This window comes from Macaca nemestrina, chromosome 17 (genome assembly GCF_043159975.1).
Source record: "Macaca nemestrina isolate mMacNem1 chromosome 17, mMacNem.hap1, whole genome shotgun sequence".
Taxonomy (NCBI): domain Eukaryota; kingdom Metazoa; phylum Chordata; class Mammalia; order Primates; family Cercopithecidae; genus Macaca; species Macaca nemestrina.
The window spans coordinates 63,958,903-63,982,424 of NC_092141.1; the positions used below are offsets into that span (position 1 = coordinate 63,958,903).

Genomic DNA, 23,522 nt, shown 5'->3' on the forward strand with positions numbered 1-23,522 from the left:
ATAGTAACCAGAATATTTACATTGAAACAACCCACTGATTTTATTCAGATTTACTTGTACTCATATTTGTGTGTTTACATAGTTTTTTGCACATGTCTGATTCTTCTGTCAAATGAAATTCCTTTTTTTTTTTTTTGAGATAGGGACTTGTTCTGTTGCCCAGGCTGGAGTGCAGTGGCACAATCTCTGGTCACCATAACCTCTGCCTCCCGGGCTCGAGCAATCTTCCCTCCTTGGCCTCCCAAACTGTTGGGATTACAGGTGTGAGCCACCACTCCTGGCCCAGATTTCTTTGAAAGGGCTAATTCCTCCATATCTTTGTCAACACTACTCTTGGGTTTAGTTTAGTTTATCTCTCTGTAACTCAAGATTACTTTTTTTATAGTTTTAAATAGTTTTTGACATTTAAATATTTCATCTATTTGAGCTTAATTTTGGTGTAAGGTGTGAAGAAAGAGATCTGATTTTTTTTCTTTCTTTTTTTTTTTTTTTTTTTTTTGTTGAGACGGAGTCTCGCTCTGTCGCCCAGGCTGGAGTGCAGTGGCCAGATCTCAGCTCACTGCAAGCTCCGCCTCTCGGGTTCACGCCATTCTCCTGCCTCAGCCTCCCGAGTAGCTGGGATCACAGGCGCCGCCACCTCGCCCGGCTAATTTTTTGTGTTTTTAGTAGAGACGGGGTTTCGCCGTGTTAGCCAGGATGGTCTCGATCTCCTGACCTTGTGATCCGCCCGTCTCGGCCTCCCAAAGTGCTGGGATTACAGGTTTGAGCCACCGCGCCCGGCCCGAGATCTGATTTTTTTTCTAAATGGATTAGCCAGTTGCCTCAATATATCTTACTAATACCATGAAGTAGTTGACTAGGTTATCAATATAGTTGTTAAAGGAAGGTATCATTAAAAAAAAAAGATACATGCATATTTACTGATCAAGTGTGGTGCAGATGAAGAACTTAGTACTCATGTATAAAATCTCAGGAAAGAGCCTTATTGGCCTTAATTAGGTCATAATGCCTATCTCTTGGACCTATCACCATAGCCAGAGGCTGTAAGGTCTGTCAGAATATGATTGGAATGCTTCTGAAAGGGAAGTGAAGACTATATTTTAGAATAAGGAAAAGGGTGTAGTGTGTGTTTTAAAAGAGGCATTCTATGGGTTGCAATGTTTAGAACATTTTATTAAAGTACAAAATTGTTGGAATTTAGCTAATAGAAAAACATAGTAAATATTTACAAAAACACTGATAACATTACTCAAGTCACACACATGTAACAATGTAGACAGGTCTTAACAAAGTTTACAAATTGAAATTATGGAGATTTCCCAAAATAAATCTAATAGCTCATTGCTGAGCATGGTTATCAATATAACATTTAAGATCTTGGAGCAAATGTTGTCCCCAAGTCTTCTGCAATCCAGTGCCCCTTAAAATTGGTTTCTCTCTTTGGGAGATTCAGACTCAGAGGCAGCCAGAGGGGACAGGTCAAGAGCTGAAATAATCACCCAGCTAGTCTAATTTTCTTCATTCTATTGACTGTGTCAAGTTATAGACACAGTCAAAGTGTTTTCCTTCAGCCTCTGATGATTTGAGAAGATGAAGAACGTGAGCAATTTCTCATTGCTTAAAGAAAAACTTAGCACATAAGAGGCTGAGTGTAGAGTATCTATACTAGAACCATAAAGTTCTGTCTGATGGTAAATTATGTATAAAACTAAGATAAAACAGAGAATTATGCTCTTATCTCATATTTACTGAAAGTAGGAAAGGAAGAAGAATGACACTTTTAAATCAAACTGCTCTAGTTTTAGCACAGTGGATGGTTAATAAACACACTGCTTTATGCTGAAGTGACCAGATAACTATTTCTATAACTTAAAATCAGGTTTTAAAGACCAAAGAAAGCAGACTCAAAACACCGACAAAGCAGAGAAGAAAACAATGCCCATGAGATGGTCACTATTTAGACAGTATTATAAAAAGCTAAAGAACACTTGGGCTTTACTTCACTTTGATGGTCTTGTACTAAAAACACCTTCCCCAAACTAAATTCAGAGGGGAGGAAGTTAAGAGCTTCAGGTAACTTTAAAACCAGTCTTGGGCTCAGTAAGATAATTACTTAAAATAATCACCTCACATTTTAAAACAGATCATCTTCATCTGACTCTTCCAGGTACTTTATAGGTTTCTTTGCCCGCACAGATTTTGCCCGAGGAGCCACAGCTGAGTCAAAGTCCATATGGAAGTCATCACTCTCCCCCCTGGATTTCTAAAAGAGAAAAGCCCAGGTAACTTATACAATGTAAATCTGACGACATAATTGTAATGTTAAAAAAATGTATCAAGACACTACATTCAAGGAGTTTTCTACTTTCTACTAAGTAATAAAAAGCAGATCTAAAGCCAACTCTTCCATTGCCCAAATAAGTGACATTATTTAACTTTGTTAAAACTAAATATGTACAGTAAAAGCTAACAGATTATGAGAGTTAATTTTCTTAAAGACATGCCAAATTATTAAGAGCAATGGCTTAGTTACGTGTTTCAGAACACCTACAGCAAAAGGACTGACTAGAATCAACACTCACCTTGCTTGTGACTGCTTTCGAAACAATTTTCTCAAAATTAGAGTCAGAATCATCAGAAGTGGATGGCTTCCTTTTGCGGCGAATCTTGGTTTTGGCAGGATCAGGCTTTTGAGAGATACCAGAATTCAAAGCTGGTTCCTTTTTAGTTCCTTTAGGGGCAGCCCTTTTTTTGGCACCGGTAGTGGAGGTGGAAGACTGACCTGCAATTCAATACAGGCATTTGTTACAGCCGCTCTTTTTTTGAGATGGGGTCTCACTCTATCGCCCAGGCTGGAGTGCAATGGCATTATCTTGGCTCACTGCAACCTCTGCCTCCTGGGTTCAAGCGATTCTCCTGCCTCAGCCTCCTGAGTAGCTGGGATTACAGGCACGTGCCACCACACCTGGCTAATTTTTTGTATTTTTAGTAGAGATGGTGTTCTACCATGTTGGTCAAGCTGGTCTCAAACTCCTGACCTCAGGTGATCCACTTGCCTTGGGCTCCCAAAGTGCTGGGATTACAGGCATGAGCCACTGCGCCCGACCTAGTCACAGCCACTCTTAGATGAATTGTTCTCATTGTGAACTTTCTTCAGCAATGTGATGACTGTGTATATTTAACATAGGAAAAGACAATCTAAGAGAGGTGAAAATAGAGAATCAAAGTATTCTTAAACATTCTATTTTTTTTTTTTTTTTTTTTGAGATAGCGTCTTGCTCTATCTCACCCAGGTTGGAATGCAGTGGCACGATCTCAGCTCACTGTAGCCTCTGCCTCCTGGGTTCAAGCGATTCTCCCGTTTCAGCCTCCCGAGTAGCTGACTACAGGCATGTGCCACCACACCTGGCTAATTTTGTATTCTTAGTAGAGACGAGGTTTCACTATATTGGCCAGGCTAGTCTCGAAATCCTGACCTCAGGTGATCCACCCACCTTGGCCTCCCAAAGTGCTGGGATTACAGGCATGAACCACTGCATCCAGCCTTAAACATTCAATTTTAAGAATATGTTTTACATTAAACATTTGCAATTACTTATAAATCCTATCCTTGTCATAGAAATGAACTAGATGAAGCCTGGTACTGAGAGAAACACGCTGATTTTAAACATTTGGACTACCTTATTTTTGGAGACAGGGTCTCACTCTCTCACTCAGGCTGGAGTGCAGTGGCTTGATCATAGCTCACTGCAGCCTTGAACTCCTGGCCTCAAGCGATCCTCTTGCTTTAGCCTCCCAAAGCGCTGGGATTACAGGTATGAGCCACTCTGCCTGGCTTTTGTTTTGTTTTGTGTTTTGACTAGTCAAGTGCAGTAGTGAGAAGGAGGGAAAAGAGTAGAACAAGGAGTTTGATCTGTAACTGAATGAACAATCAGGACCAGCCTTGACTACTAATTTTGATTATAAAGATCTAAAAGAAATTGCTTCCATTTGGAAAAGGTTTAATTTGTAATATCAACAGTAAGTTTTGGCAATAAAAAATTGAAATTGCCACGTGAAAACCAGTTAGTTAATTGCAACATTAACCCATCTCAAAGATTTAGGCTTACTTTTTGCTGCTGTCTTCTTCACTGTCACATTCTTTTTAGGAACTGTGTTTGTAATTTCAGTTTCATTTGGGAAATGTGTAGCAGGAGGGCTTGAAGACAGTGGTACACTGTCCTTAGCATCATCAGCTTCAAGGTCTATCATTTCAAATGGAAAGGAAAATAGTACATTTAAGCCAACACATGAAAATCCATTTTCTGCTTCATGCTTGGTATGAATTCCTATTTAAACACCAAATATGTGACTTTTCTGGAATATTTAAAACATACTTTTTTTTCATTTTTTGAGATGGAGTCTTGCTCTGTTGCCCAGGCTGGAGTGCAGTGGCTTGATCTCGGCTCACTGCAAGCTCCGCCTCCCGGGTTCACACCATTCTCCTGCCTCAGCCTCCCGAGTAGCTGGGACTACAGGTGCCCGCCACCACGCCTGGCTAATTTTTTGTATTTTTAGTAGAGGCGGGGTTTCACTGTGTTAGCCAGGCTTGTCACGAACTCCTGACCTCAGGTGATCCACCCACCTCGGCCTCCCAAAGTGCTGGGATTACAGGTGTGAGCCACCATGCCCAGCCTAAAACATACTCTTAAAACTTTGTTCTAATTTCTGAATTTTTTATCAGCAAGAACAGTTTTTATTTTTTGTATCTCTAGCACCTAGCAAAGTACCTGGCAAGCACTATGATTACTTTTAGTATACTGAATGCAGTACCTATTTACATGTGAAACTAAACCCAACGAACAGTGTCAACATAATGTTATTAAGAACTCAAATTTATTTCCAAAGGAAGTACTTGGATAATGTAGCCAGGATTAGAACCCAGTTGGATCTGAGTGTCCCAGTAAGGCAGATGTCTCACTGCTTTTGCTTAGATACATACCTGACATAGCACTTTTCTGTGGTTTCAGATCTTTGTTAGTAAGTCTAGAATTAAAAAAAAAAAAATCCTGACAACCAATTCTAAAGGTGTTAAGCAAAAAACAATATATTAGAAACAATCATGACAAAAACCCATATTAGATAAGATACTTACTTTGGGGAAGTTTTGGTCTTAGGTGGACTAGCATCTGATGGGACAAAATCTTCATCATCAGTTTTTTCATCAAAATCTGAGAAATCTTCATCTGAATCCAAATCCACTGTGAATTTGGTTTTTGCTAGTAAAAAAACATACAAAAAAATCAGAGGGTAGTAGGAGAAACACTTAATTCATAGGTCGATATAACATTTCATGAATATTTTAGTTTTTAATCTCCTGAAAGATGCTTCAGTGTTTCAAAGCTTTAACTTACTTTAATTTACTGCTCTATTAAGACACAGTAATTTCTGGGGCAAAGTACCCTGAAGTATATTGGCCATTCCACTCTTACAACTTATCTATAATGTTCTTTAGTTTTCCTTACTTGCTGCTCTTCGTGGCTCTGTTTCTCGTGGAGGGACATCAAAATTACTTTCGTCACTGCTCCTATCTGATTCTGAATCAGACCAGGGATTTCTCTTCTTTCCTTTTTTGATTGGCTTAAATGGCAATGTAGTTTGTTTCTTTGTCTTTGTACCTAGAGGAGAGATAGAAATCAACCACCTTTATATATTCTGAGACTCACTTTTCTCCATCTATCATCCATCTATGCTTCAAATTTATTAACCGCTGTGATAGTTCTGAGAATACAATCGTGAAAAGAAACAGATATGGTCCCTGTTTTTGTGGTGCATATAGCTTGGTCACTTAATCTTATAAATAAATACAATGTGGCCAGGCACAGTGGCTCATGCCTGTAATCCCAACACTTTGGGAGGCTGGGGCAGGAGGATTACTTGAGCCCAGGGGTTTGAGATCAGCTGGGGTAAGATACAAGACCCTGTCTTAGCTGGGTGCGGTGGCTCACACTTACAATCTCAGCACTTTGGGAGGGTGAGGTAGGTGCATCGCTTGAGCGCAGGAGCTCAAGACCAGCCTAGACAACATGGCCAAACCCCATCTCTACAAAAAATACAGACATTAGTGGGCATAGTGGAGTGTGCCTGTGGTTCTAGCCACTAGGGAGGCTGAGGTGGGAGGACTGTTTGAGCCTAGGAAGTCAAGGCTACAGTGGGCTATGATCATGCCACTATACTGCAGCCTGGGAGACAGAGTGAGATCTTGTCTCAAAAAAAGAAAAAAAGAAAAAAGGACTGACTCTACAAAATACAAAAAATTTTTAGAAATTAGCCAGTCATGGTGGTGAGCACCTATAGTCTCAGCTCCTTGAGAGGCCGAGATAGAAGGATTGCTTGAGCCAGTATTTCAAGACCAGCCTGGGCAACAGAGTGAAACCCTGTCTCAAAAAAAGTAGATACTCAAGGACAGATACATAGCTCAATCAATGGAACAGAATTGAGAGTCCATAAGTAAACCTTAACATTTATAGTCAATTGATTTTTGACAAGGGTGAAGACAAACATTGCAGAAAGAAGCCTTTTCAACATATGGTACTGAAATAATTGGATATCTACCTGCAAAGGAATCAGGTTGGACACCTTCTTTACACCATATACAAAAACTAATTCAAAGTGGATCACAGACCTAAATGTAAGAGCTAAAACTATAAAATGCTTAGAATAAAACACAGAAGTCTACCTTCATGGGCTTAGCAAAATGGGAGGCCGAAGTGGGCGGATTGCTTGAGGTCAGGAGTTCTAGACCAGCCTGGCCAACTTGGTGAAATCCTGTTTCTACTAAAAATACAAAAATTAGCATGGTGGTGCGTGCCTGTAATCGTAGCTACTCGCGAGGCTGAGGCAGGAGAATTGCCTGAACCTAGCAGGTGGAGGTTGCAGTGAGCCGAGATCTCATTACTACTGCATGCCAGCCTGGGCGACAGAGCAAAATTCTGTCTCAAAAAAAAAAAGGAATGAAGTACTAATATATGGGCTACTACATGGGTTACCCTTGAAAATATTATGTTAAGTAAATAAGTCATCTCCAAAAGACCACATATTATATGATTCAATTTGTAGGAAATGCCCCGAATAGGAAAATCTAGAGACAGCAGATTTTTAGTAGATTTTTAGTGGTTGCCTAGTGGGGCAAGGAGTTGGTGGCAAATGGCAAACGAATGTTAATGAGTTCAGTTTTCTTGGGGGGTGATAAATTGTACTAAAACTGTGTCTATACTAAAACCACTGAATGGCATACTTTACTTTTATTTTTTTTTGAGTTGGAGTCTTGCTCTGTCGCCCAGGCTGGAGTGCAATGGCACAGTCTTGGCTCTCTGCAACCTCTGTCTCCTGGGTTCAAGCGAAACTCATGCCTCAGCCTCTCGAGTACCTGGGACTATAGGCATACACCACCACACCAAACTAATTTTTGTATTTTTAGTAGAGATGGGGTTTCACCATGTTGGCCAGGCTGGTCTCAAACTCCTGACCTCAAGTGATCCGCCAGCCTCAGCCTCCTAAAGTGCTGGGATTAAGGCATAAGCCATGGCGCCCAGCCAAATGGCATACGTTAAATGGGCAAATATGGCATGTGAATATCTCAATAAAGATGTTTCAAAAAAAGTAGACAGTAAAGGCATTATCAAATGATTAAAAGAATTGTTAATTCTATTTAGTTCATTGAGTGAACATTACCTATATCCGAAGCATGATGTTGAACTCTAGAGATAATACAAACATGACTAATATGTGGTTACTTTCCTTAAGAAACTGTATACTAGAACCTCATAAGTGGCTAGAAAATGAAATCTAATAAACTGGGTATTTTCTTAGATCCCAGTTCAGGAATTCATATTAACGAACTACTTCATTACAAAATATTTTCTATAATGAATCAAATCCCAAGGACAGTATTAAAGAGGTCCAGGCCAGGTGCAGTGGCTCATGCCTATAATCCCAGCACTTTGGGAGGCGGAGGGGAGCGAATCACAAGGTCAGGAGTTCAAGACCAGCCTGACCAACATGGTGAAACCCCGTCTCTACTAAAAATACAAAAATTAGCCAGGCGTGATAGTGCATGCCTGTAATCCCAGTTACTCGGAAGGCTGGGGCAGGAGAATCCTTTGAACCCAGGAGATGAAGGATGCAGTGAGCCGAGATTGTGCCATTGCACTCCAGCCTGGACCACAAGAGCGAAACTCTGTCTCAAATAAAAAAACGATGTCCAAGTAGAATTCAGATACAGTCCTCTTTCACATTTCTCAATTCAATTCAACAAAAAGGTTTTGAACATCTATGTGGAATGTACTAGGTAACAATTAATTTAATCTTCGCTTTATACCATTTTCCTAAAAATGTTGTAATACCTGGTTCTCTTTTCTGTTTCTTTTCTAATCTTTGTTTTAGGCCTTCTAGTTCCATACCATCTTCTTGAGGGCTTCCTTCAGTATTTTCATTCTAAAAGATAGCAAAGTTAGGGTTGGATATAGAATAAATTCTGAACTATGGGATTAGAAATTTTATACATTTTTGGCCAGGAGCTGTGGCTCATGCCTGTAATCCCAGTACTTTGGGAGGCTGGGGCGGGCAGATCTCTTGAGGTCAGGAGTTCGAGACCAGCCTGGCCAAGATAGTGAAACCCCACCTCTACTAAAAATACAAAAATTAGCTGGGTGTGGTGATGTGCCCCCAACTACTTGGGAGGCTGAGGCACGAGAATCGCCTGAATACGGGAGGCGGAGGTTACTGTAAGCTGAGATCCTGCCATTGTACTCCAGCCTGGGTGACACGGCGAGACTCTATCTCAAAAAAAAAAAAAAGTATACATTTTTTTTCAATTTTAAGTGGAGGTATGCATCAATATTTTATGCATAATGTTTTTGTTTTTTTTTTTTTTTGAGACGGAGTCTCGCTCTGTGGCCCAGGCTGGAGTGCAGTGGCGCAATCTCGGCTCACTGCAAGCTCCGCCTCCCGGGTTCACGCCATTCTCCCGCCTCAGCCTCCCGAGTAGCTGGGACTACAGGCGCCGGCCACCGCGTCCGGCTAATTTTTTCTATTTTTAGTAGAGACGGGGTTTAGTAGAGACGGGGTTTCACCGTGGTCTCGATCTCTTGACCTTGTGATCCGCCCGCCTCGGCCTCCCAAAGTGCTGAGATTACAGGCATGAGCCACCGCACCCGGCCTATGCATAATGTTTTTAAGAGTATTACCATTTTTTTTTTTTTTTGGAGACAGAGTTTCGCTCAGGCTGGAATGCAATGGTGTGACTTTGGCTCACTGCAACCTCCGCCTCCTGGGTTCAAGCAATTCTCCTGCCTCAGCCTCCCGAGTAGCTGGGATTACAGGCACCCGCCATCATGCCCGCCTAATTTTATTTTTGGTAGAGACAGGGTTTCACCATGTTGGCCAGGCTGGTCTTGAACCACTGACCTTGAGTGATCCACCCACCTTGGCCTCCCAAAGTGCTGGGATTACAGGTGTGAGCCACGGCGAGAGTATTACCTTAATTTTCTTTTTATTTTTCTTTTCTGCCTCTGCTTTCATTTCTATGGTTATTCGCGGAATGACTCTTTGACCACGTGGAGAAGGCAAAACTTCAGCCATTTGTGTTTTTTTCCCCTTGGCCTTCCCCCCTTTCCCAGGAAGTCCAACTTGTTCATCTTGTTTCTCCTTGGCTTCAACAGCCTACAGAAGGGATATAAGCAAGCAAGTTTATATGTTAACAAAAACATTACAGTATCTAAACGGTCAACAGTTAAACTGATTTCACTTTGTTACATCTTAAAACTTGTGATAAATTGCTCTATAACCTAGTATACTATCAACAATAGTGAAGATGTAATTAAAGCACACCTTGAAAAGGAAGGTGTGGAGACAGAAGACTGGGTTTTATTCCTGGTTCTACCACTTAACCTTTTTGAGGAAAACAAAGGAGAAACTAAGAATAAAACATGTATATACATATATATTTGTAAACTCACATACAAAATATGAAAGGAAGTGATGCATACTTATCCAACCGACCGATTACAATCAGCTAGGCATCTATACTGAAGTGCAATAATACAAATTTGCTTGTTGAATTTAAGAAATAAGGTTTTTGGTGTTTTTTTTTTTTTTTTTTTTTTTTTTTAAGAGACAGTTATGCTGTGTCACCCAGGCTGGAGTACAGTGGCATATGATCATAGTTCACTGCAGCCTTGAACACCTGGTCTCAAGTGACCCTCCCACCTTGGCCTCTGGAGTAGCTGAGACTATAGGCCCATACCACCATGCCTGGCTATTTAAAAAAAATTTTTGTGGAGATTAGGTCTTCCTAGGTTGCCCAGGCTGGTTTTGAACTCCTAATCTCAAGTGATCCTCCTGCCTCAGCCTCCCAAAGCACACTGGGATTTTTTTTTTTTTTTTTTTTTTGAGACGGAGTCTCGCTCTGCCGCCCAGGCTGGAGTGCAGTGGCCGGATCTCAGCTCACTGCAAGCTCCACCTCCCGGGTTCCCGCCATTCTCCTGCCTCAGCCTCCCCAGGAGCTGGGACTACAGGCGCCCGCCACCTCGCCCGGCTAGTTTTTTGTATTTTTTAGTAGAGACGGGGTTTCACCATGTTAGCCAGGATGGTCTCGATCTCCCGATCTCGTGATCCGCCCATCTCGGCCTCCCAAAGTGCTGGGATTACAGGCTTGAGCCACCGCGCCCGGCCAGCACACTGGGATTACAGGTGTGAGCCACAGTGCTGGCCTTTTTTCTTACGTTAAAATAATGTTGAGAAACAAATGTTATTAGGAAGATTTAAGTAACAAAGACTCTTCTGAAACCATCTGGATAGCCCTGCTTTCTCCTTTTTTTTTTTTTAGATGGAGTCTTGCTCTGTCACCCAGGCTGGAGTGCAGTGGCGCCATCTCAGCTCACTGCAACTTCGCCTCCTGGGTTCAAGCAATTTTCGTGCCTCAACCTCCTGAGTAGCTGGGATCACAGGCGGATGCCACCACGCCCAACTAATTTTTGTATTTTTAGTAGAGACAGGGTTTCACCATGTTGGCCAGGCTGCTCTCGAACTCCTGATCTCAAGTGATCTGCCCACCTAAGCCTCCCAAAGTGCTGGGATTACAGGCATGAGCCACCATGCCCTGTGGCTTTGTTCCTTTTTTTTTTTGGAGATGGAGTCTCACTCAGCTGCCCAGGCTATCTCGGCTCACCACCACCATCATCTCCTGGGTTCAAGCAATTCTCCCATCTCAGCCTCTCAAGTAGCTGGGATTACAGGCACCTACCATCATGCCCGGCTAATTTTTGTATTTTAGTAGAAACAGGGTTTCATCATATTGGCCAGGCTGGTCTTGAACTCCTGACCTCAGGTGATCCGCCTGCCTCGGCCTCCCAAAGTGCTAGGATTACAGGCATGAGCCACCATGCCCGGCCGGCTTTGTTCTTTTAAGTTGACTTGGGGGACTGGGTTGGTGGTCTTCTTCCACATTTAAGCTCTTTTTATCTTCTCAGTCCTAATATGTTCTTCCCTTTATCAAAAACCAACTCCTGCTCTTTCCTTTTTTGGTCCAAAAATGTCTGGGCAGTCTTCTGGTATCATTTACGGTATTCTAAATAGCATTATTTTTTGAGACGGAATTCCACTCTTGTTGCCCAGGCTGGAGTGCAATGGCGCAATCTCAGCTCAATGCAACCTCCGCCTCCTGGGTTCAAGTGATTCTCCTGCCTCAGCCTCCCAAGTAGCTGGCATTACAGGCATGTGCCACTACGCCTGGCTAATTTTGCAATTTTTGTAGAGACAGGGTTTCTTCATGTTGGTCAGGCTGGTCTCAAACTCCCAACCTCAGGTAATCAGCCCGCCTTGGCCTCCCAAAGTGCTGGGATTATAGGTGTGAGCCACCACGCCTGGCCTTGTATTCTAAGTAGTGTTTAACAATCTGGCCTTTTTTTTTTTTTTTGAGACAGAGTCTCGCTGTGTTGCCCAGGCTGGAGTGCAGTGGTACGATCTCAGTTCACTGCAACTTCTGCCTCCTGGTGCAAGCAATTCTCCTGCCTCAGCCTCCTGAGTAGCTGGTATGCACCACCATGCCTGGCTAATTTTTGTGTTTTTAGTAGAAATGGGGTTTCACCATGTTGGCCAGGCTGGTCTTGAACTCCTGACCTCAAGTGATCTGCCCAACTCAGCCTCCCAAAATGTTGGGATTACTAGCGTGAGCCACCGTGCCTGGCCAATAATCTGTTCTTTTATATGTTATTTTGAATTTGTCCTTATGCCTCTCATTTTCTTTTTATTGCCAATTCTTAACTATGTTGACAAAGGTATTGCTGGAATATACTATTTCATTGATAAAAATTCTAACATGGGCATTATAAACTACACACCTCTAGTTCTTCAATAAATGTAGCCAAGTCTTCTTTCCACAAATCTGATGGACTCTTTCTCTTTAATGTGTCCAGCTCTTGTTCCTTCATAATTACAAAATTGAGTTAATATACGTACACAAGCAGCATTTTCATGCAATATACAAATTTTACTTTTACCATTAGAACAAAACTAAGCAGCATGTACCATCCTACCATCAACTCACTTTTTCATTTCTTAGTCTGCAGAGTTCATCTTTCTTTTCCTTGGTTAAATACCAAAGGGGCATATCAAGAAGATAGTTGAAGGTTGGTCCAGAATCTGTTACAGAGTCACTCTTTTCAGTTTCCTTTTCATTGTCACTCTCTTCATTTTCTTCTTCATCAGGAACCTAAAGGATGAATTAAAATCTAGCTTTATTAGAAAATGTGAAACATAAACATTATACAATACATAGTCTTTAACAATACACAAAAGTGCCACTCAAGATTACCTTTTGCTGGGCTTCTTTCCAGGCCTTCACAGGATCCGAATCATATCCCCTCTGAATCAGAACTTTAATTAATTCTTTCTTAGGCTTATTTTCTATTTTAAAAAAAGTAAACAGAGATAATGATTTTGAGTAATATTTTAGGAAAGGGATAAGGTTTTACCACAAGTGAAAAGTTTAAAACTGGAAATTAAACTGTCTTGGTACTTGCATAAATTTGTATATCCTGGTATACAGGCAAGTCTCCCTAAACTACTGACAAATGTAAATTACCACAAGAGGGCAGTCAAATCATATATGAGGCTACGATTGAATCTTTTTTTTTTTTGGAGACAGGGTCTCTCTCACTCTTGTGCCCAGGCTGGAGTGCAGTGGCACTACCTAGGCTCACTGCAGCCTTGACCTCCCCAGCTCAAGTGCTGGGATTACAGGCATGAGCCATCGCATCCAGACAGTATAAGCCATTTGTAATCTTCCTGTTTTTTTTTTTTTTAAACCATCAGCCTTATTATCTATTCTCTCTTGGTCTCTTTTATTTTCTGTTCCTGTAAACATAATTGGTGTATCTATTCGCTTGATCAATCAGTTTATGCAAGGTCTTCTAGCTCTCTATTCTCATGTCTAATTGTCAACTAAATCTTGATTTCTCAAGATGCTCAGTCAAGGAAACACCATCTCTTTCAAACTATAAATACCTAATCAGATATTTAAAAGAAATGCTTGTATAAGTGACCAGGTGAATTAAATGGATTTTGCCTCTTTCTCCATCATTACCCTCACCAAAAATGTTTAAAGAAAGTTTGGTGTAACTACAGTTTTAGTAAAGCAGTTATTATTCCCAAAACATACCAATGATTATTTTGCCATCTATTTTCTCTAAGATAAAGCGAGCCTGATTATTCAGTTTAGCAGATTCAGCACCAAGCATTCCTAGGAGCCATTCTTTTCTTAATCCATAATATTTAAGTCTGAGTTCAAAAAAGTCTCTTAGAATATCCAACACCGTGTCATATTTCTTTAAACAGCCTACGTGGTCAAAAAGCACCTGGAAAAGGAAAACAAGATTAGAGCCAAGAATAGACAAATTGGCTAAACTTTATAAAGGTAGACTAAGATATACTTTTAAAATTGATATTAATCTTTAATATAAATGGAAACATATGTACATCTCTCAAAACAAATACATACCATAGAGTTGCATGTGAGACTAGTTTGGAGTTTGAAGACTTTGTGTAGTCCAACTCTCTCTGCCTCTGCCAGTTTTTCTTCAGTCATCTTCACAACAAATTTCACAGTGGTATCTGTATGGTATTCCCTATAGTCTGTTATGAGAGGAGGTGTCTTCTCAGTGCCATTCAACATGGGTTCTAGAACTTGTTCTTTGTATGTCTAAAGAAAGAAATAATCCTGAAATTTCTAAAATACAGGCTCCTGAATAGTCAACAGCAATGGTACAAAAAGTGTTTCTTTTGATACAAAACTAAAAAAGAAATCCACAATTATTTACCTGGGTCCATGTTCTGATGGGAAGCTCTGAGATTTCAATGGTTGTGGAATTAAGAATAGCTACTTCACCACTAATCACATATTGATTTGGAGCCAGTTCTTCAATAGTACCCTTGAAGTTCTTGTAACTTGGAAGCTAAATTGGCATTTTAAAAAACAATGTTTTTTAAACGTGATACTAGACAGAAATCACAACAGCGTTTAACAAAAAATCTAAGTATAAAGTATGAAATTAAATTTTATGTGTGCATCCTCTTTATTCATACAGTCTACTCAATTGAAACCCAAGGAAAATTTAAGGCTCTTAACGCACACAGAATACTTACCATTGGCAAAGGTTCTTCTCCATCCATCAAACGCCTGATGTTATTTACAACTTCACGTACATCAAAGTTGGGGATTTTGCAGGACCACCCGGTACCAATTCCTTCAGCACCATTTATCAGCACCATGGGAATAATAGGAATGTACCATTCAGGCTCAACACGCTGGTTGTCGTCATATAAAAACTTCAATGTGTGATCATCTTTTGGTGGAAATAACAACCGAGCCAAAGAGCTAAATAAAGAAAAGAATCAAAGAATGTTATTTTATAAAAATACTGAATTTGACACTTAACTTTTATCGAAAGGACATGTGTTATACATGAAAATTATCTTGGTTTTACTTGCTGACTAATATTCATTTAACACTATTTATTGAGCACTTTCTATGTGTCAGGCACATGGACATAAAGTCTCAATCCTCAAGGAGCTCACATTCCAGTAGAGGTTTGACACTGAACATACATTTTGTTAGGTGGTGGGATAAACACTGAGAAGAAAAAGTAGGAAAGTGACTGAAGAGTTGCTAAGGAAAAGTAAGCCGTTTCTGATAGGATAACGTTTGAGCAGAGAAAAGAAACTGAGGGGGCCAGGTGCGGTGGCTCGCGCCTATAATCCCAGCACTTTGGGAGGCTGAGGCAGGTGGATCACCTGAGGGCAGGAGTTCAAGACCAGCCTGGCCAACATGGTGAAACCCCATATCTACTAAAAATATAAAATTAGCTGAGCATGGTGGCGTGCACCTGTAATCCCAGCTACACAGGAGGCTGAGGCAGGAGAATCACTTGAACCTAGGAGGCAGAGGTTGTAGTGAGCTAAAATCGTGCCACTGCATTCCAGCCTGGGCAAAAAGAGCGAAACTCCATCTCAAAAGAAAAAAAAAAAAAGAAAAAAGAAACTGAGGGACTGAGCCATTTGGATGTCTAGAGAAAGAGCGTTGCAGGCAAAGGAACCAGTAAGTAAATGGCCCTGAAGAGAAAATGTGCTTGGTATAGTTGAGTATAGGCCGAGGACAGTGTGGCTGGAGAAGAGATGGTATGAGAAGGAATCAAAAGATATGGAAGGTGGGGACACGGATCACATAATGTCTAGTTAGCTAAAATAGGTCTTTAGATTTTACTCTGAGCAGTTGAAGGTTCTGAATCAGAGTGACTTATTTTTTAAAAAAATAATTGGCTGCTATAAAATGGTATATTACAATAGTTTAGATGAGATGGGGGTGGCTTAGTATTTTTCCAATGCAGATCCTATAGGATTGGCTGAGGAACTGGACGTAAGTATCGAGCAAAGGAGTCAAAGGTGACAAGGTTTTTAGCCTGAGCAGTTAGAAGGATGGTATTCCATTTACTGAGACAGGAAAACTAAGGATTTGGTTTTAGACTTATGTTTGAGATACTTAACTAGATATCCAAGTGGCAAATGTTGAGAGGGCAGTCAGACATAAAAGTTGAGAGTTCAGGGGAGAGATCAGGACTGGAGATTTAAAGGTATAGACCAGATGAATGGGAGATCATTTGGGAGTTGAGTGTAGAGATATTGGAAAGAGATCTGACGAAGGAGTCCTAGAATGGGCCAGTATTTAGAGGTTGGGAAGGTGACAAGGACCCAGCAGAGACAGCTAATAAGGAAAGAGAGAACCAGAAGAGTCTACAGTCATAGAGTCTACAGTCATAGAGGCCAAATAGTTTCAAGAAGGATGGAGTGATTAGTAACTGTTTGAATGCCACTGAAAGGGTGACTGGGATGACAGCTGAAAATTGACCATTCATAATATACTTTCCATAGGCTTGTATAGGAGTAAAATTTCAATTGTGATATTTAGGAAGAATCAAAGACTCCTTTACTCAGTCCCAAGCTCTGCATCAAGATTTCTCAACCTTAGCATAATCGACATGTTGCGCTGGATAATTCTTTTTGTTATGGCGGGGCTTTCCTATATATGTTAGGGTATTTATAAGCCTCACCCCCGCCTCTGCCCACTAGATGCCAGTATCTTCTGATTAACTGAGTTTTTGTTTTTTTGGTCAACTAAATCTCACATTGTTTCAAAACTGGAATGGTGAAAGTGAAAGCATACCTACCTGAGCATTGTGAAGATGTATCGTGGACTAGCGGAATCCTTGCCACCATGTAGCCTGGTACCAAACTGACCAATGGGCTGCAAGAGGTTCAGATTATTGCTACCCACAAAATTCTGAGCCAAATTGATAATGGTCATCATTAGTGACATCTGTGGGGAAAAAAGATTCATTAAGTTGAGGCTTTTACTAATACATTATTATGACTTAATCTCACTATAATCCTGTAACATTTTGTGAGGTTTAGTTGTTTAGTGACTTTCCTCAGATTAATAGATGGCAGAAGTAGTACTTGAACCTACAACTTCTGGCTCCAAGTTTAGGGCTGCCGTCCAACAATTTCTACTAAGTCCCACTCAACTTTGAAGGCATAGCTGCTCTCCTTATCCTCAGCAAAACGAAATACTTCCTCCTTTGTGTTACAATGCTGTGCTCACTTCTATTCTAGCATGTATCACTTTATTCTATAGCTGTGTGTATTGGCCCTCTGGCTAAATTGTTATATCTTGGGGATAAGGAACATATTTTATTTTTATTTATCTTTGTATACCTGGTACATGGTAGGCATTCAACAAATGTTCGTTGGGTGAAAATTTATTGTATCCCTACTATATTTTGATTGAAAGCAACAAGACAACCATTATATTTAAAATTCTAGAAACTTGTAGGCAATCTAGTGCTTTAAAACTGTTTTACCTAATTAATGCAAAAAGCAATCACAAAACATTGGTGTAAAGTCAAACAATTCAGACACATATAAAAAGTGAAAGTTGCCTTTTCCAATTCCCAGGGGTAACTAAAGTGAACAATTTGGAACATATCCTTGTAGACCTTTTTAGTTATTGTTCTGCCTCTTTTTCTCCTCACCTGACAATAGACCATGAATATTCCTCAGTGTCAGTGTACACAGTTTTACTGAAGCTATAGCACTGATTCTATGCATACATGTGTCACAATTTATTATAACAATTTTCAAATCAGTGGAGGTCTAAATTTTGACATCACAAAGTTATAATAAACATACTAAGTATCTTTTAATGTAGACCTTTGCAGACTTATGAGTATCCCTGCAGGAATACTACTGTCAGAAATCAAAGAGCAAGCAGTTTTATTGTTTGACAGATTTTACCAACTTGTTCTTTACTATGAATATATGAGCTTATACTTTCACCAAATCTATTTTGAGAATGACTCTGCAGGGATTTCTGACATAATGCTTTCTGGAAACACGGATTGTATGTTTACCTCACCATGATGATAAGAAGACATTTCAGCCACTGATCCAGCTAACTGGGCAACCTTTACCTCTCGCTTGTCATTCCGTTTGAAGCAAGTAAACAAAACCTTTCTCTGACCTGGTTTCAAACCTTTAAAATGAAATAAGAGCAAAAACATAAGTATCTTCAATTTAACCATTTTTGGAATTTGATTTCCATCTTACAATGAAAACAGACGAACAAATTGGAACTCACCATCCACCATAGAAGGGATAGATCTCTCGTTATCAGAATTTGAGAACAAGATAAGTTCCTTGTTGATGAAGTCATTATATGTCAGATATGTGGTAGTTTGTCCATACAAGTAATCCTGAAGGACCAAATAGTATTACATGAGACCACCAGTCTTAACAATGCTCAACACAAAAATCAAACAGAAACCTTTCAGAACTAAGAATTATTTCTGTAATTCTTAAGTCTTAAAGAAATATTGAATAATACATAAATATTTTATGTTTTAAAGATAAAGCAAATTTAACTGCTGCACAATTCTATCATATCAAATTTTTTACTAAAATAACTATTCAGTAAGTTTAATTTGCTATAGTATCAATACAAAAAGGTCAGTCTAACAGTCCATTCTGTGGGATATATTTAATACTTTTACCTCAGGAAGTCCAAGTAACTTTCGTTGTCTTCTATCCTCCATGAAATTAGTTAACCATTCCTTTCGATCATCTATCTGTTTTTTGCTAAAGGCCTATAAATTAAAGGATGAAAAAGATGTCAGTGATACTAATAGGCTCCAAAATATCCTTCTACAAAGAAGGAACAAACAACAGAAAAACAACAAAAATCCTGTTTTCCTTTTTTTTTTTTTGAGACAGAGTTACTGCTGTCTTGCCCAGGCTGGAGTGCAATGGTATCATCTCGACTCACTGCAACCTCCGCCACCTAGGTTCAAGCGATTCTCCTGCCTCAGCCTCACCAGCCCCTGGGATTATAGTTGCCCGCCACCACGCCCAGCTAATTTTTGTATTTTTGTATTTTTTTGAAACAGAGTTTCACTCTTGTTGCCCAGGCTGGAATGCAATGGTGCGATTTCGGCTCACCACAATCTCCACCTCCCGGGTTCAAGTGATTCTCCTGCCTCAGCCTCCCGTGTAGCTGGGGTACAGGCGCGCCCCACCACGCCTGGATAATTTTTTGTATTTTTAGTAGAGACGGGGTTTCTCCATGTTGGTGAGGCTGGTCTCGAACTCCCAAGCTCAGGTGATCCGCCCGCCTCGGCCTCCCAAAGTGCTAGGATTATAGGCGTGGGCCACTGCGCCCGACCTTTCTTTTTTTTTTTTTTTTTTGAGACGTAGTCTTGCTCTGTCGCCCAGGCTGGGGTGCAGTGAGTGGCGCAATCTCGGCTCACTGCAAGCTCCGCCTCCCGGGTTTGCGCCATTCTCCTGCCTCAGCCTCCAGAGTAGCTGGGACTACAGGCGCCCGCCACCTCGCCTGGCCAATTTTTTTTTTGCTTTGTTTTGTTTTTTCTTTTGTATTTTTAGTAGAGACAGGGTTTCACTGTGTTAGCCTGGATAGTCTCAATCTCCTGACGTTGTGATCCACCCACCTTAGCCTTCTAAAGTGCTGGGATTACAGGCGTGAGCCACTGTGCCCGACCTTTCTTCTTTTACTTTTTTTTTGAGATGGTCTCACTCTGGTGTCCAGGCTGGAGAGCAGTGGCCTGATCTCGGCTCACTGCAACCTCTGCCTCCCGGGTTCAAGTGATTCTCCTGCCTTAGCTTCCCGAGTAGCTGGGACTACAGGCGCCCGCCACCACGCCTGGCTAATTTTATTTTATTTTTTTATTTTTAGTAGAGACGGGGTTTCACCGTGTTAGCCAGGATGGTCTCGATCTCCTGACGTTGTGATCCGCCCACCGCAGGCTTCCAAAGTGCTGGGATTACAGGCGTGAGCCACTGCGCCTGGCCTTTTTCTTTTTTTTGAGATGGAGTCTCACTCTGTTGCCCAGGCTGGAGAGCAGTGGCCTGATCTCGGTTCACTGCAACCTCTGCCTCCCTGGTTCAAGTGATTCTCCTGCCTCAGCTTCCCGAGTAGCTGGGACTACAAGCACCCGCCACCATGCCTGGCTAATTTTTTGTATTTTTAGTAGAGACAGGGTTTCACCGTGTTAGCCAGGATGGTTTAGATCTCCTGACCTCGTGATCTGCCCACCTCGGCCTCCCAAAGTGCTGGGATTACAGGCGTGAGCCACCATGCCTGGCCGAGACAGAGTCTTATACAAAAATGTAAATGTTTCAATTGACTAAAGTAATGATTTCTAAAATTAGAATGTATATATAAAATACAACTCAAACGTACCAGGCTGATAGCAGCATCATCTTCAGGACCAGAATATTTGAACTGGATACGATGTCTTTTCATATCTGCAAAATATTCTTTAGCTTCCTTTGATGTGCTGGTACCCAAACCTATAAAAGCAAGAATACCAAGTTCCCTCATATAGTCTTGTACAGGGTGTATAATAAAATGAGAAGTTCTATATGGGTTTCATTACAAACCTTTGTAATATTTGACTTTCCATTTTTTATAATTTGGAGTAGAACTCTTCCATTCTTCAAATTCAGGAAGGCTATAAAATGCCATTTCTTGCTTGTTTTTGGACACCTGTGATAAAAAACAATGACTGTGGCTTTGCACACTGTGGGGTCCCCTGTATACCTCTGCATGTGACTGGGCTTATATGTATATCCAGGTTTGAGGAGTAGGGCCTTAAAATATCCATGATGGTATCTTAGAAATTAGTGTACCTTCACAATGGGAGTGATAAATTCCTCCAGGAAACGATGTCGCAGAAGAGAGGGCCAGTTGTGATGGATAAAATTAATCAGCAAGCCTTTGATGTGGGAACCATCTTGGTCCTAGAAATATTTGAAAGCCAAAGGTCAAAAGAATTGTTAGGCTGGGCCTGGTAGCTCACACCTGTAATCCCAGCACTTTGGGAGGCCGAGGCAGGCGGATCACCTGAGGTCAGGCGTTCGAGACCAGCCTGGCCAACATAGTGAAACCCTGTCTCTACTAAAAATACAAAAATTAGTTGGGTGTGGTGGCATCCACCTGCAGTCCCAGTTACTCAGGAGGCTGAGGCAGGAGAATCGTTTGAACCCATGAGGCAGAGGTTGCAGTGAGCTAAGATTGTGCCATTGCACTCCAGCCTGGGCGACAAGGGCGAAAGTCCATCTCAAACAAACAAACAAAGAATTGTTTAGAAATTTAAAAAAAAAAAAAAAAATTATGATTGACCTACTGGCAATTTGTCAAATTTTCTATGGGAATCAAAAAAGGTCTATTCAAATCCTGGCTCACTTAACCTGTATTTGTAACATACATATGATATAAGCTTATCTGATTAGATGTTGATTAGAGGTAATGAATAAAGCTCCTATTTAAATAATTTATTTTCATGGCAAAAAAACCACAATGCAATTAAATTAAGACATGCTTAATTTAGTTGAACAATCTAAAAATTTAATAACAAATCTGACCTGATCTGTCATAATCATTATCTTCCCATAACGAAGAGTCTTCAGTGAATCTTCATCTTCATAGTTTTTCTTGTACTGAAGACCCACAATCTTGATGATATTGTTAATCTCAGCATTTTCCATGATCTGAAATGGACATATACCAAAAAAAAGTGTCTTGTTTATAAATTTGAAAAGAACAAAGAAATGTATCAGTATATGTTGCTTGAATTTTCTTGAGCTCCAGTATTTTGAGCTATTAGCTTATAACTTATTACATCAGAAAGGTCTGTTAAAATAGGCTATAGTGTACCTAATTTCTCAAAATAATCACAAACTGTCTAAAATATATTTTAAAATGCCTAATGAGGGAATTAAATATAAGCATGAAGTCTTGTATTATAAACTAGATTTAGATTCCAGAGATAGTTTTATATTCTACCTGCTTATGAGAAGCTTCTCGAACATTGAGCATTTTTCCTCTCAGAGGGAAAACCCCATATTTGTCTCTCCCAACCACACCAAGGCCTGAAACAGCCAAAGTTTTGGCTGAGTCTCCCTCAGTCAGGATAAGTGTACAATCAGTGGAGTTTCGGCCCCCTAAAATAAAAATACACAAATTAATATTAGCTCATTCAGTTCAACCTCAAATATACTAACTTGGATATGCTGTTTATAGCCTTGTGATAAAACACAAATAATTTATTATATATCAAGTAAAATTATTTGTTAGGTAATAGATCATGATGTAAACATTATTGCTTTATACTCCAAAATAATCACCTCAATATTATTTATAACATGGAAATGACCTAAATGTTCCACAATAGGAAACAGGTTGATTTTTAACAAGTTATTCTGTTGAATATAGTTATTCTGTCAAGGGAAAAATAACTATCCATGGTATGCCATTAATGAATAAAATAACAACTATAAGACTTAAAGTTTGGAAACATTATTAAATATGTACCTGCATCATTGGCATCATCAAGTTTGGGAATTCCCTTGATTCTGTTATGTTTTACAGCTGAACACTTCTTGTTTAACTGGACTTGGGCCTTAAATTTCACCCAGTTTAGTATGCTTTCTACAATACCACAGCCAATTGCCTGAAAATGAGAAGATTCATATTAGAGAAGAAGGGATCTTTCAGAAACCTAGAATACAAATGAGCCTCAATAAAAATGATTCAAAAATTAAAAAGATGTAGAACAATAATTTCTGGATAGAGGATGGCACATCTTTCCATGTCAGGTTATCACTGCTGAGGGAGCTGCTCCTTTTGGTTCATTCGTTCAATAAATATTTACTATGTACATATATTGTGCTAGCACTGAGCTACTTGTTGGAGATATAGTGGTTAAAAAAAATTAGGCCAGGCGCGGTGGGTCATGCCTATAATCCCAGCATTTTAGGAGGCCGAGGTGGGTGGAACACCTGAGGCCAGGAGTTTGAGACCAGCCTGGCCAACATGGCCAAACCCCATCTCTACTAAAAATACAAAAATTAGCTGGCATGGTGGTGGGCACCTGTAATTCCAGCTACTCGGGAGGCTGAGGCAGGATAATCGCTAGAACCCAGGAGGCAGAGGTTGCGAGTCAAGATCGCACCATTGCACTCCAGCCTGGGTGACAAAAGTGAAACTCCATCTCAAATAAAAAAAAAAAAAAAAAATTAGCCACGTGTGAAACGGCTGTAATCCCAGCTGTTTTGGAGGCTGAGGCAGGAGAATTGCTTGAATCTGGGAGGCGGGTGTTGCAGTGAGCTGAGATCAAGCCACGGCACTCCAGCCTGGGAAACAGTGAGAAGCTGTCTCAAAAACAAATTATAAATAAATAAATAAATAAATAAATAAAATTAGACACAAATAAAACAAATTGAGACACTTGTCCTCATGAAGTTTAAGACACAACACAGAAGACAGACATAGGTGGGTGCGGTGGCTCATGCCTGTAATCACAGCACTTTAGGAGGCTGAGGATGGTGGATCAAGTGAGGCCGGGAGTTCAAGATCA

The 23,522-nt window shown here is 40.4% G+C and overlaps 1 protein-coding gene across 2 annotated transcripts in view; it reads right to left on the reverse strand.

Annotated features, from left to right (window-relative positions):
- Window positions 1-1,156: 1,156 nt before the first annotated feature.
- The window catches only part of LOC105472217 (DNA topoisomerase II alpha), a 30,764-nt gene continuing 8,398 nt past the window's right edge, over window positions 1,157-23,522 (reverse strand). For both annotated transcript variants that reach the window (XM_011725241.3, XM_011725242.3), the window contains exons 11-35: window positions 22,478-22,616; window positions 21,950-22,107; window positions 21,529-21,654; window positions 20,794-20,904; window positions 20,545-20,650; window positions 20,345-20,454; window positions 18,642-18,734; window positions 18,230-18,344; window positions 18,003-18,124; window positions 16,761-16,909; window positions 14,683-14,914; window positions 14,358-14,492; window positions 14,039-14,239; window positions 13,700-13,895; window positions 12,854-12,945; window positions 12,587-12,751; window positions 12,381-12,464; window positions 9,520-9,702; window positions 8,385-8,475; window positions 5,505-5,657; window positions 5,135-5,258; window positions 4,982-5,025; window positions 4,110-4,244; window positions 2,583-2,782; window positions 1,157-2,263 (exon numbers count right to left, since the gene is read on the reverse strand). In XM_011725241.3, the coding sequence (XP_011723543.2) occupies window positions 2,135-2,263; window positions 2,583-2,782; window positions 4,110-4,244; window positions 4,982-5,025; window positions 5,135-5,258; window positions 5,505-5,657; window positions 8,385-8,475; window positions 9,520-9,702; window positions 12,381-12,464; window positions 12,587-12,751; window positions 12,854-12,945; window positions 13,700-13,895; window positions 14,039-14,239; window positions 14,358-14,492; window positions 14,683-14,914; window positions 16,761-16,909; window positions 18,003-18,124; window positions 18,230-18,344; window positions 18,642-18,734; window positions 20,345-20,454; window positions 20,545-20,650; window positions 20,794-20,904; window positions 21,529-21,654; window positions 21,950-22,107; window positions 22,478-22,616 (3,393 nt within the window). In that variant the 3' untranslated portion in view covers window positions 1,157-2,134. The remainder of the gene's footprint in view (window positions 2,264-2,582; window positions 2,783-4,109; window positions 4,245-4,981; window positions 5,026-5,134; window positions 5,259-5,504; window positions 5,658-8,384; window positions 8,476-9,519; window positions 9,703-12,380; window positions 12,465-12,586; window positions 12,752-12,853; window positions 12,946-13,699; window positions 13,896-14,038; window positions 14,240-14,357; window positions 14,493-14,682; window positions 14,915-16,760; window positions 16,910-18,002; window positions 18,125-18,229; window positions 18,345-18,641; window positions 18,735-20,344; window positions 20,455-20,544; window positions 20,651-20,793; window positions 20,905-21,528; window positions 21,655-21,949; window positions 22,108-22,477; window positions 22,617-23,522) is intronic.